At 45.2% G+C, this 12,703-nt stretch overlaps 1 protein-coding gene across 2 annotated transcripts in view; it reads left to right on the top strand.

The window, feature by feature from the left end:
- The window catches only part of LOC144506648 (E3 ubiquitin/ISG15 ligase TRIM25-like), an 86,727-nt gene that overhangs the window by 57,669 nt on the left and 16,355 nt on the right, over positions 1-12,703 (top strand). The window contains exons 6-7 of one of the 2 annotated variants that reach the window (XM_078233041.1): positions 4,517-4,597; positions 8,631-8,702. In XM_078233041.1, coding sequence (XP_078089167.1) covers positions 4,517-4,597; positions 8,631-8,702 — 153 coding nt within the window. The remainder of the gene's footprint in view (positions 1-4,516; positions 4,598-8,630; positions 8,703-12,703) is intronic. The other variant, XM_078233042.1, reaches the window with a different exon arrangement.

Here is a 12,703-nt window from a genome sequence, read left to right as displayed (position 1 = left end):
GGGGAGGCGATGGCCGAGTGTTATTATCGCTAGACTATTAATCCAGAAACTTAACTAATGTTCTGGGGACCTGGGTTTGAATCCTGCCAAGGCAGATGGTGGAATTTGAATTCAATAAAAAAAATCTGGAAATAAAAATTTACTGATGACCATGAAACCAGTGTTGATTGTCAGAAAAACCATTTGGTTCACTAATGTCCTTTAGGGAAGGAAATCTGCCATCCTTACCTGGTGGCCTACATGTGACTCCAGAGCCACAGCAATGTGGTTGACTCTCAACTACCTTAGCGCAACTAGGGATGGGTAATAAATGCTGGCCAGCCAGCATGTCCCATGAATGGATAAAAAACATCCTGCTTACACTCTCTCCATCTGTCTCAAAGCAGGAAAAGTTGGCTCACAACACGAGGGAGAGATCCCAGAAGGATGGAGGGATGCCAGAACTGAAGGCCCTCGAACTTTGAGGACAGAGCCATCCAGTTGGCCGGGAGGACATTGACATTGCGCTGATGATTAGGTCAGTAGCGATAAATCAAGTGGGAATCCAACACTGCAAAATCCATCAGACAGCAATGCTGTGAGTCATGTCTCCTGTTTCTAAAAACCCCTGCTATGCACCAATGACCTCTCCTTTCTGTTGCAGGCATATCTGGGAAGCAGCCCAGAGAGTCCACCAGCTAGGTCTTTGACTCCAGCTCCAACAGCAATGCAAAAGAGGAGCTCACAGACCCCAACATTGAAGATCCATCACAGCGCACACCCACAACTTCTGCACGCGCGGGCTCACACTACTCGATGGGAGTTAATTTTAGAGCAGCTTCAGTGAGCACATCACACTGTCTGATCCACAGCAGACAGAGGCAAGGATGCCCCCTTGTACCAGCATTTAGAGGATTGCTGGAGGCCAGTCCCAGTCAGATGACGAGCCTCTGGATTCAGTCATGCCTCAGTTGCTGCAGCCCAAAAGGTGAGAAAAGGGAAATCAGTAAGGGATGTATGATACACTCTTCGGATTGAAAGGCAGCATGGAGGAGTCCGTCCGCCTTATGTCCGAGGTGATTTACTCACATTGTCTGTACCTTTAAGACTTGATTACCTGTAAAGACTCGCATTCCAACCATTATTTTGTAAATTGAGTTTGTGTCTTTATATGCCCTGTTTGTGAACAGAGCTCCCACTCACCTGATGAAGGGGCAGCGCTCCGAAAGCTAGTGGCTTTTGCTGCCAAATAAACCTGTTGGACTTTAACCTGGTGTTGTGAGACTTCTTACTGTGTTTACCCGAGTCCAACGTTGGCATCTCCACATCGTGATTTCAATGCACCAATGTTAAAGCAGTTCGGGTGGCAGCACTGCTGTAGGACATGCTGGTATCCATGAATGCCAACGTCAGAGGACAGTAGGGCTCCTTGACCTGATTCCAGCTGCCCCTCCATCTCAAGGTGAAAGATAGGGGCCCTTGGGCACCTGTAGGGAGGAAGAGTTATTGGTGCACTCCACAGGCCAAGGAGGGTGGCACTGCCACACGGAAGACCCCTAAAACATGCCGGGGCCCTTCGTGTCTCAGCCCTGCAGAGGACACTTGCCAAGGCCATCACAGGAGTGGCAGACAGCAGGCTTCCTCATCCTCCGTTCTGGATGTTTGGGATGCACCAACACGTACTGGCAGGGTTAGAAAGCTAAGGAAGCATGGGCACAGGTGATAAACACTTATATATTATGTTTACCTCTACAAATAAACATTGCATCCTTTCTGCGATTCCTTGCTTTGATGAGTTTGTTATACAGCTTTATTTAAACACCTTCCAAGCATTCCAGTTTAAAGAGACAAACAAGGACAGTAATTCAATTATTTCTTTATTTAACACTTCAAGCATCAACTCAAACATAAACAGTTGCAACTCATTAACTATTTACTGAACATTAACTCTAACTGAACATCAACTTTCAACTGATCTTTAACTCTTAAACTGCACTTTAACTGAACAACTTTGACTATTTAACTGAAAATAGATACTACTGAGTTTAGCAAAACCTTGGCCAAGAAATATCCTTGATGTAGAATCTATCTTCTTGTTCTCTCTGAAGCATCCTTCAGGGTACAAGTTCTTGTTGCGATGGTTGGGCTCTTCGCGTTTTTTGCTGCTAAACAAAGGACTCGCATGTCTTTTTATCCACAATTCTTTACTCGCTTCCAGAAGATTCTGTGCCATCCAGCCAACTGTGTAACCAGAAACCGATCACATGGCTCGAACATCCAGTGAAATTATTTTTGATCAACACCATGATGCTTAGTTTAATTTTCAAGTACCATACATAGGAGCCATAAAATTCAGAGTCACATTGTCTCGGTTATGTAAACAGCTTCCCTTATCTGAGCCAACACAGGAAGCTTCAGATCGCAGTTCCCAGACCAGAGTCTCGTTACAATCTGCTTCTGTTTTTAATCTCTCAGTTGACCAAATTCCCAGCATGCTTAGCTGTCAGTCAGAATAGCCATTTTAAAGCCACTATTGCCATTATTGTTGTTAAATCATTGTTGCAGCCCTTCTTTCTCCATCCACAAGTTATGTTCCTCAAGGGGGCAGCTCACGAAGTATGCCGTCAGATCAGGAGAGGTAAAGCTTTCCCATTGTGTCACCATGATATGATCTTAGTCATTAAGAGCAAGCGCGCTGCCGTCAGCCAGACAGGAATCAAGCATTCACAGAAGCTCTTGTGAGGATCTGTCCCCACTGCAAGTCATCATTATCTTCCTGGAATAAAGGGACTATGAGCAACCACTGCATTCTCATGACAGGATCCTTATCAAAGAGGATGTGTGTTGCCATCAGTCAGATGGGAGATCAATGTCATAGAAGAATTAGGACGTCCTCATCACCCTCCATGAATCTAGTGGCAATGGCCCGTCCTAAACTCGCTTGCCTTGTCTGGACATTGTTATTGCCTCATGGCTGACATTGACTCCCTTGAGGACCTCCTCAGACTTATCCCAATCAATGTCTTTCTCATTAGAGGAAACTTGTTGCTCCTCCACCTCCTCCTCAGGCAGTTCCTCCCCTGTTGCAGCTCCAGGTTGTGCAGAGTGCAGCAGGTGACCACAATGCATAACACATACTGCAGATTGTACTGCAAGGCTCTACCAGACCAGGCAACGGAACCTTATCTTCAGCATCGCTATGATCTGCTCCACCAAAGTGCGAGTTGCAGCGTGAGCCTCATTGTGGTCTCAGCTGTACTATGCGGTCTCCACACAGGTGTCATCAGCCAGCTCTTCAGTGAGCAGCCTTTGTTCCCAAGGAGACAACCCTGTATCTGGAAACATATCGGGAATCCAAGAGCAGCCCAGAATGTAGGAGTTGTGCACACTTCCTGGGAATCGGGCACATCCGCAGGATGCGTTTAGTCTGGTCGCAATCCAGCTGAACATTCAGTGAGTGAAAGCCTTTGTGGTTCACATAGTTCAGAGTTTGATGCCCTGGAGATCTGAGTGCAGGTGACGGCACCCTGCACCTGTAAAAAACTAGTTATATGCGTAGCGCCCATCACTCCTGCACCCAGGCTTACCTAATCACGATCAAAATGGACAAAGCTGTGTGCCCCCACATAGATTGCTTCCACCACCTCCTGGATGCCCCTGTGTGCAGAGGCTTCTGAAATCCCAGAGGTATACCTATACCACATTGTTTGCAGCAGTTCAAGAAACTAACTCACTACTACCTTCTGAAGGTCAATTAGGGGCAGTCAGTAAATGCTGGTCTAACAAGTGATGCCTACACCTGATCATCAAATAGACAAAGTTTTTACAGAAGGCACTGAAGAGATGTGAGAGAGCTATTACTAAAGAGAAATAATTGAAAAGGAAACTGTTTTGGAATAAAGTAAAGGTTTAGAAGTCATTTACTATATTGTTTACCAATCAGAATACTAAGGTGTTTGGGAAACTGATATCTAAGGAAATAACACATTTATCAGATACCTTTAGTAACATGGATTAGTGTTAAAAGGCTAGAAGGCTCTGTTCAAAAATAATGACTGATAAGGCAATAGATGCTGACCTAGCCAACAACTCCCACATCCCATGAAAAAATAATAAAAATAAGTGCTTACTCGATGGTGAATAAACTTCTGGAGTTCATTATAAAGGAAAGAAATAAATGCACTACCTTATTGGCTTCTTTTAAATTTGGGAATATTAATTTATTTAGTTGCTCACATTTTAATATCAATGTGAACATTGTGACCAACACTTTTCTACATTTTTGATTACTATTGTGTTAATTTTAATTTGAGTCCAGAACGAACAGTACTCCGTTGCAATTCGTTTTGAAAATGACAATTGTACCATTTTACTTAGCCCCATCAGATAACAGATCATTTCTGTATTGTCTCTATAACAATTTATTAAACATTTCTACAGTTTATTCAATTAATTACTAAATCATTAATTGCTATATTATGTGAAATTGTACATTTTTTATTCAAAATAAGAATATTTGTTATTTCTGTAATTTTAGAACAATGGCACAACGCTACCCAGATACCCGGGATCCAATGCGCAATTTAAGTGTTATGCCAATTGAATGGTACGAAAGCAGGTAAGAGAATTATTCAGCTCCAGCTAGTCCCTAGGTACAGATGGCTGATACTCTATCATTTTGACTCATGATCAACAATGTGAGGGGATAGCAATTCACATTTCAGAAATGAAACCAAAAAATATTAAATGCACAAAAGTTTGAGTAGCTTCAGTGAGCATATCACACTGTCTGATCCACAGCAGACAGAGGCAAGGATGCCCCATTGTACCAGCATTGAGAGGATTGCTGGAGGTCAGTGCCAGTCAGATGACGAGCCTCTGGATTCAGTCATGCCTCCCTTGCTGAAGCCCAAAAGGTAAGAAAAGGAAAATCAGTAAGGGATGTTTGATACACTCTTCGGATTGAAAGACGACATGGAGGAGTCCGTCCGCCTTATGTCTGAGGTCATTTCAATTCACCAATGTCAAAGCAGCTAGGGTGGCAGCACTGTAGTAGGACATGCACTTGCTGGTATTCATGAATGCCAACATCAGAGGACAGTAGGGTTCCTTGACCTGATCCCAGCTGCCCTTCCATCTCGAGATGGAAAAATTGGGGCCCTTGGACACCTGTAGGGAGGAGGATTTACTGGTGTACTCCACAGGCCAAGGAGGGTGGCACCGCCACACAGAGGACACCGAAAGTAGCCCGTGGCCCCTCATGTCTCAGCCCTGCAGAGGACACTTGCCAAGGTCATCACAGACAACAGTCGTGGCAAATGGCTGGCTTCCTCATCCTCCATTCTGAATGTTTGGAATGCACCAAGATATAGTGGCAGGGTTGGAAAGCTAAAGAAGCATGGGCACAGGTGATAAGCACTTGTACATAATGTTTACCTCTGTAAATAAACTACCACTAATTGCATTCTTTCTATTGCTGCCTGCTTTGATGAGTTGTGTTCCTCAAGGGGGCAGCTCATGAAGTATGCCATTGGATCAGGAGAGGTAAAGCTTTCCCCACTGTGCCACCATGATATGACCTTAATCATTGAGAGCAAGCAAGCTGCCGTCAGCCAGACAGGAATCAGACGTTCACAGAAGCTCTTGTGAGGACCTGTCCCACTGCAAGTCATCATTATCTTCCTGGAATAAAGGGGCTATGAGCAATCACTGCATTCTCATGACAGGATCCTTATCAAAGAGGATATGTGCTGCCATCAGTCAGATGGGAGAGCAATGCTCATAGAAGAATTGGGATGTCCTCATCACTCTCCATGAATCTAGTGGCAATGGCCCGTCCTAAACTCGCTTGCCTCGTCTGGACATTGCTATTGCCTCATGGCTGTCATTGACTCCCTTGAGGACGTCCTCAGACTCATCCCCTTCAATGTCTTTCTCATTAGAGGAAACTTGTCGCTCCTCCACCTCCTCCTCAGGCAGTTCCTCCCCTGTTGCAGCACCAGGTTGTGCAGAGTGCAGCAGGTGACCACAATGCGTAACACCTACTACGGATTGAACTGCAAGGCTCTACCAGACCAGACCAGGCACCGGAACCTTATCTTCAGCATCGCTATGATCTGCTTCACCAAAGTGCGAGTTGCAGCGTGAGCCTCATTGGGGTCTCAGCTGTACTATGCGGTCTCCACACAGGTGTCATCAGTCAGCTCTTCAGTGGGCAGCCTTTGATCCCAAGGAGACAATCCTGTATCTGGAAACATATCGGGGATCCAAGAGCAGCCCAGAATGTAGGAGTTGTGCACACTTCCTGGGAATCGGGCACACATCGGCAGGATGCGTTTGGTCTGATCGCAATCCAGCTGAACATTCAGTGAGTGGAAGCCTTTCCAGTTCACATAGTTCAGAGTTTGATGCCCTGGAGATCTGAGTGTAGGTGACGGCACCCTGCACCTGTAAAAAACTGGTCATCTGCGTAAAGCCCATCACTCCTGCACCCTGGTTTACCTAATCACGGTCAAAATGGACAAAGTTGTGTGCCCTCGCGTAAGTTGCTTCCATCACTCCTGGATGCCCTCATGTGCAGAAGCTTCTGAAATCCCAGACATCATAGAGTCATAAAGGTTTACAACCTGGAAATAGACCCTTCGGCCCAACTTGTCCATACCGCCCTTTTTTTTCAAACTTCGGAGCTAGTCCCAATTGCCCGCATTTGGCCCATATCCTTCTATACCCATCTTACCCATGTAACTGTCTAAACGTTTTCTAAAAGACAAAATTGTACCCATCTCTACTACTACCTCTGGCAGCTTGTTCCAGACACTCATCACCCTCTGTGTGAATACGTTGCCCCTGTGGGCACTTTTGTATCTCCTCTCACCTTAAACCTCTGCCCTCTAGTTTTAGACTCCCCTATCTTTGGGAAAAGATATTGACTTTCTAGCTGATCTATGCCCCTCATTATTTTGTAGGCCTCTATAAGATCACCCCTCAGCCTTCCATGCTCCAGAGAAAAATGTCCCAGTCTATCAAGCCTCTCCTTATAACTCAAACCATCAAGTCCCGGTAGAATCCTAGTAAATCTCTTCTGAACTCTTTCTAGTTTAATAATATCCTTTCTATAATCGGGTGACCAGAACTGTACACAGTATTCCAAGTGTGGACTTACCAATATCTTGTACAACTTCAACAAGACATCCCAACTCCTGTATTCAATGTTCTGACTAATGAAACCAAGCATGCCGAATGCCTTTTTCACCACTCTGTCCACCTGTGACTCCACTTTCAAGGAGCTATGAACCTGTACCCCTAGATCTCTTCATTCTGTAACTCTCCCCAATGCCCTACCATTAACTGAGTAAGTCCTGCCCTGGTTCACTCTACCAAAATGCATCACCTCACATTTATCTACTTGTCACTTGTGGAGCCCTGGAACGAACCTCTGGCATAGAAATTGAGCGCTTCTGTAACTTTCAGCGACACTGGCAGTGGATGCCCCCAAGTTCCTATGGTGCCAAATGTGCAGGTGGTGGCTGATGTGACCAACCAATTCCCTGGACATGTGTAGTCTTCAATGACACTGGTTCTTGAACATTCAGCAGGTATATTAGCCGCAATCTGTAGACCATGGGTCTAGTGAGGCACCACCGAGTGAAGGCTCTCTGGGGTTCATTCTCTGTTTGAAGCAGCCTTGTCATCCGTTTCTCTTCATGGTTCTACTCCCAACTCTAGCGAGGCAGGCGCAGCCATTGACGTTTTCTTCTCTCTTGGATTTGAGTGAGTTTAATTCCTTCCCCCTAATTCCTTATACCTATACCACATTGTCTGCAGCAGTTCAAGAAACTAACTCACTACTACCTTCTGAAGGTCAATTAGGGGCAGTCAGTAAATTCTGGCCTAGCTAGTGATGCCCACCCCGATCAAGAAATAAACAATAAAGATTTTACAGAAGGCACTGAAGAGATGTGATAGAGCTATAGCTAAAGAGAAATAATTGAAAAGGAAGCTGGTTTAGAATAAAGCAAAGGTTTAGAAGTCATTTACTATATTGTTTACCTATCAGAATACTAAAGGTGTTTGGGAAGCTGATATCTAAAGGACCTAACACATTTATCAGATGTCTTTTGTAAGATGGATTAGTGTTATAAGGCTAGAAGGCTCTGTTCAAAAATAGTGACTGATAAGGCAATAGACGCTGACCTAGCCAACAACTCCCACATCCCATGAAAAAATAATAAAAGTAAGTGCTTACTCGATGGTGAATAAACTTCTGGAGTTCATTATAAAGGAAAGAAATAAATGCACTACCTTATTGGCCTCTTTTAAATTTGGGAATATTAATTTATTTAGTTGCTCACATTTTAATATCAATGTGAACATTGTGACCAACACTTTTCTACATTTTTGATTACTATTGTGTTAATTTTAATTTGAGCCCAGAACGAACAGTACTCAGTTGCAATTCATTTTAAAAATGATGATTTTTTCATTTTACTTAGCCCCATCAGATAACAGATCATTCCTGTATTGTCTCTATAACAATTTATTAAACATTTCTACAGTTTATTCAATTAATTGCTAAATCATTAATTGCTATATTATGTGAAATTGTACATTTTTATCCTAAATAAGAATATTCATTATTTCTATAATTTTAGAACAATCGCACAAAGGTACCAAGCTACCCGAGCATCAATGAACAATCTATCAATTGATAGGAAAGGAAACAGGTAAGAGAATTATACAGCTCCAGCTAGTCCCTAGGTACAGATGGCTGATACCCTACATCATTTTGACTCCTGATCGACAATGTGAGGGGATAGCAACTCACATTTCAGAAAATTGAAACCAAACCAAAAAATATTGAATGAATAAAAGTTTGAAGGATCAAGATAGATGGGATAGGAAAGAGTTATTTCCTTTCATTGAGAAGTCAACAACTAAAAACCATACTTTTAAAGTAATTGGAAGATCAGAAGTGTGTTGCTGAAGTTAATCTTGTACAACTACTGTGCACTGTTTGCAGAGGAAATTGTTTAATATGGTAGATGGTTTGTCAATCAAGCAGGCTGCTTTGTCCTGGATGGTACTGAGCTTTTTTGATTTTGCTTGAATTGTCAGCATGTGGAAAATGTTCATTCACATTCCTGACCTGTGCTTTGTAAATGATAGACTGACTTTGCAGAGTCAGGAAGTGGGTTACTCTCTCCAGAATTTCCAGCCTCAGATCTGTACAACCACATCTGTGTTAATGCTGAGAAACACAGTAAGAAGACTCACAACACCAGGTTAAAGTTGTGAAACTTCTTACTGTGTTTACCCCAGTCCAACGCCGGCATCTCCACATCAATGCTGAGAAAACCAGATTGCAGGTTGATATCAGTCTCAGCTGATCTTGTATTATAGAAACAAAGAGGGATAGCGACTAAACACAAAAGCACATAACCCCCAAATCTCTCTGGGTTGCAGACTTCTGCAGTCTTTCTCCATTTAAATAATATTCAGCTCTTTTATTTTTCCAACCAATGTGCATAACTTCACATTTAACTTACGTTATATTCTACCTGCCAAGTTTTTGCCCACTCATTTAACCTATCTATACCCCTCTGCAGATTCTGGGGACAATTTTACCATCGTATTGGTACCGACGCAGTGGTAAAGTGGGGCGCAAAGTGCTTCGGATGATTAGCACCGGTTTTCACGACCGGCGCCATTTTATGAGCGCCGGATTTCTGGCGCGGTCAGCCTCTCGCTGGAAATGGGCGAGAGGCAGGTTAACGCATGTAAATTTATTTTAATGCTGTTTTACATCCGATTAGCGAGCCCGGCCATCAATCGTCCGGGCTCGGCCCCCTTTATGACCTCACCGGGAAAGGTTCTCGCCGGCGAGGAATAGCCTTGCACCCCATGAATGGGGAGCAGTCGACTTGGTCTCGCCGGTGGAACCGGAGGCCATTGAGGCCTCCGCAGGGAGGCCAAGAGCAAGGGGGTGAGGTGCCCCTTGGGCAGTGCCAGATTGACAGTCCCACCTGGACAATGCCAGTCTGGCACCTGGACAATGCCAGTCTGGCACCTGGACAATGCCAGTCTGGCACCTGGGCAATGCCAGTCTGGCACCTGGGCAATGCCCACTCGGCAGTGCCAGGGGGTGGGGCTAATGAGGAAGAGGCCTGTGGGGGGTGAGGGCTAATGGGGAGCAGTGGGAGTGGGGCCAGTGGGGGCTGGGGTTAATAGGGGCAGGGCCAGTGGGGTCGGGGCTAATGGGGGAGGGGCTAATGGAGGGAGTCTTTCTATGATTTCTATGATTTCTATGAGTGGGGCCGCTGCCACTCTGCAGGGAGCGGTGGGGGGAAGGAGGGAGAGGGGGCCTGCTGCCACTCTGCAGGGATTGGTGGGGGGGAGGGAGGGAGGGAGGGGGCCTCGCTGCCACTCTGCAGCGATCAATGGGGGGGAGGACGGTTGGTCTGCGATTGGTGGGGGAGGGGGCGTTCATGTTCAGTCTGGGAGGCGGGAGTCGGTGGGGGCCGTATCTCGGGCCATGTAATATCCCTTGAACTTTAATTTTACACGCTGATCTCTTATGTAGGATTCTGTCAAAAGCCTTTAAAGTCCAAATTAACAACATCCACTGGCAACATCCACTTCAACTCTACTAGGTACATCCTCAAAGAATTCCAGTAGATTTGTCAAGGATGATTTTCCTTTCATAAATCCATGCTGACTGTCCAATCCTGCCCCTATTTTCCAAGTGCACTATTATTAAGTCTTTAATAATGGATTCCAGAATTTTCCCCACTACTGACGTCAAACTGACTTTTCTCTCTACCCCTCTTTTTAAATAGTGGGGTTATATTAGCTACCTTCCAATCTATAGGAACTGTTCCAAAGTCTACAGAATTTTGGAAGATGACTGCCACTATTTCTTGGGCCACTTCCTTAAACACTCTGGGATGAAGATTATCAGGAATTAGGGATTTATCAGCCTTCAATCCCACCAATTTCCCCAATACAATTTCTCTTCTCGTGCTGATTTCCTTCAATTCCTTCCTCTCAAAAAAAATCTTTGCTCCCCAACATTTCTAGTACACTATTTATATCTTACTTTGTGAAGACAGACCTAAAGTATATATTTAGTTGGTCAGCTATTTCTTTGAAGGTCTTGGATGCCCCACTCAGAGAAATGCAACCTTGCTGTCAAGGGTACTCACTAAAAGACAGTACCGAACCAAGCTAGAATCCCAGGCTAGCCACACGAACTCCCGCCGACAATGGCAAGGTCTGCAAGACATAACAGGCTACAAGATGAAGGCAAGTAAAATCGCTGGCTCCAATGCACCCCTCCCCGATGAGCTCAACACATTCAATGCCCGTTTGGAACAAGAGGTCAGCAAGAGCATGCTGTCCATCCCGGAAGCCTTGAATGAACCTCTATCTGGGGTCACCATTGCCGACATCAGAGGAAAGGTCATCCCACAGAAAGCAACTGGCCCAAATGGGGCACCTGGACGAGCACTCAGGTCCTGTGAGGACCAGCTGGCGGGGGTATTCGCAGACATCTTCAACCTCTCTTTACACCAATCTGAAGTCCCTACCTGCTTCAAGAAGACGACCATCATCTAGGTACCAAAGAAAACCCAGGCAGCGTACCTTAATGACTATTATCCAGTGGCTCTGACATGCATCATTATGAAGTGCTTCGAAAGGTTAGTCATGGCACAAGTCAATTCCAGTCTCCCAGACTGCCTGGATCCTGGACTTCCTAACCCATAGACCACAATCAGTAAGGATAGGCAACAACACCTCCTCCACCATCATCCTCAACACCGGTGGCCCAGAAGGCTATGTCCTCAGCCACTTACTATACTCCTTATACACCTATGACTCTGTGGCCAAATTGCCCTCCAAATCGATTTTCAAGTTTGCTGATCATGCGGGTCGGATCTCAAACAATGACGAGACACAGTACAGGAAAGAGACAGAGAATCTGGTGAACTGTTGCGACAACAATAAGCTCTCCCTCAATGTCAACAGAATGAAGGAGATAGTCATCGACTTCAGGAAGCGTAATGGAGGGCATGCCCCTGTCTACGTCAATGGGGACGAAGTAAAAATGGTCGAGAGCTTCAGGTTTTTGGGTGTCCAGATCACCAACAACCTGTTCTGGACCCTCTATGCAGACACTATAGTTAAGAAAGCCCACTTTCTCAGGAGACTAAGGAAATTTGGCATAGAACAAAGAACAAACAGCACAGGAACAGGCCCTTCGGCCCTCCAAGCCCGCGCCGCTCCCTGGTCCAAACTAGACCATTCTTTTGTATCCCTCCATTCCCACTCCATTCATGTGGCTATCTAGATAAGTCGTAAACGTTCCCAGTGTGTCCGCCTCCACCACCTTGCCCGGCAGGGCATTCCAGGCCCCCACCACCCTCTGTGTAAAATACGTCCTTCTGATATCCGTGTTAAATCTCCCCCCCCTCACCTTGAACCTATTACCCCTCGTGAACGTCACCACCGACCTGGGAAAAAGCTTCCCACCGTTCACCCTATCTATGCCTTTCATAATTTTATACACCTCTATTAGGTCACCCCTCATCCTCCGTCTTTCCAGTGAGAACAACCCCAGTTTACCCAATCTCTCCTCATAACTAAGCCCTTCCATACCAGGCAACATCCTGGTAAACCTCCTCTGCACTCTCTCCAAAGCCTCCACGTCCTTCTGGTAGTGTGGCGA

Source organism: Mustelus asterias, chromosome 17 (genome assembly GCF_964213995.1).
Source record: "Mustelus asterias chromosome 17, sMusAst1.hap1.1, whole genome shotgun sequence".
Classification (NCBI taxonomy): Eukaryota; Metazoa; Chordata; class Chondrichthyes; order Carcharhiniformes; family Triakidae; genus Mustelus; species Mustelus asterias.
The sequence above is the reverse complement of the archived record's forward strand: the minus strand, read 5'-3'. Positions and strand labels throughout refer to the sequence as shown.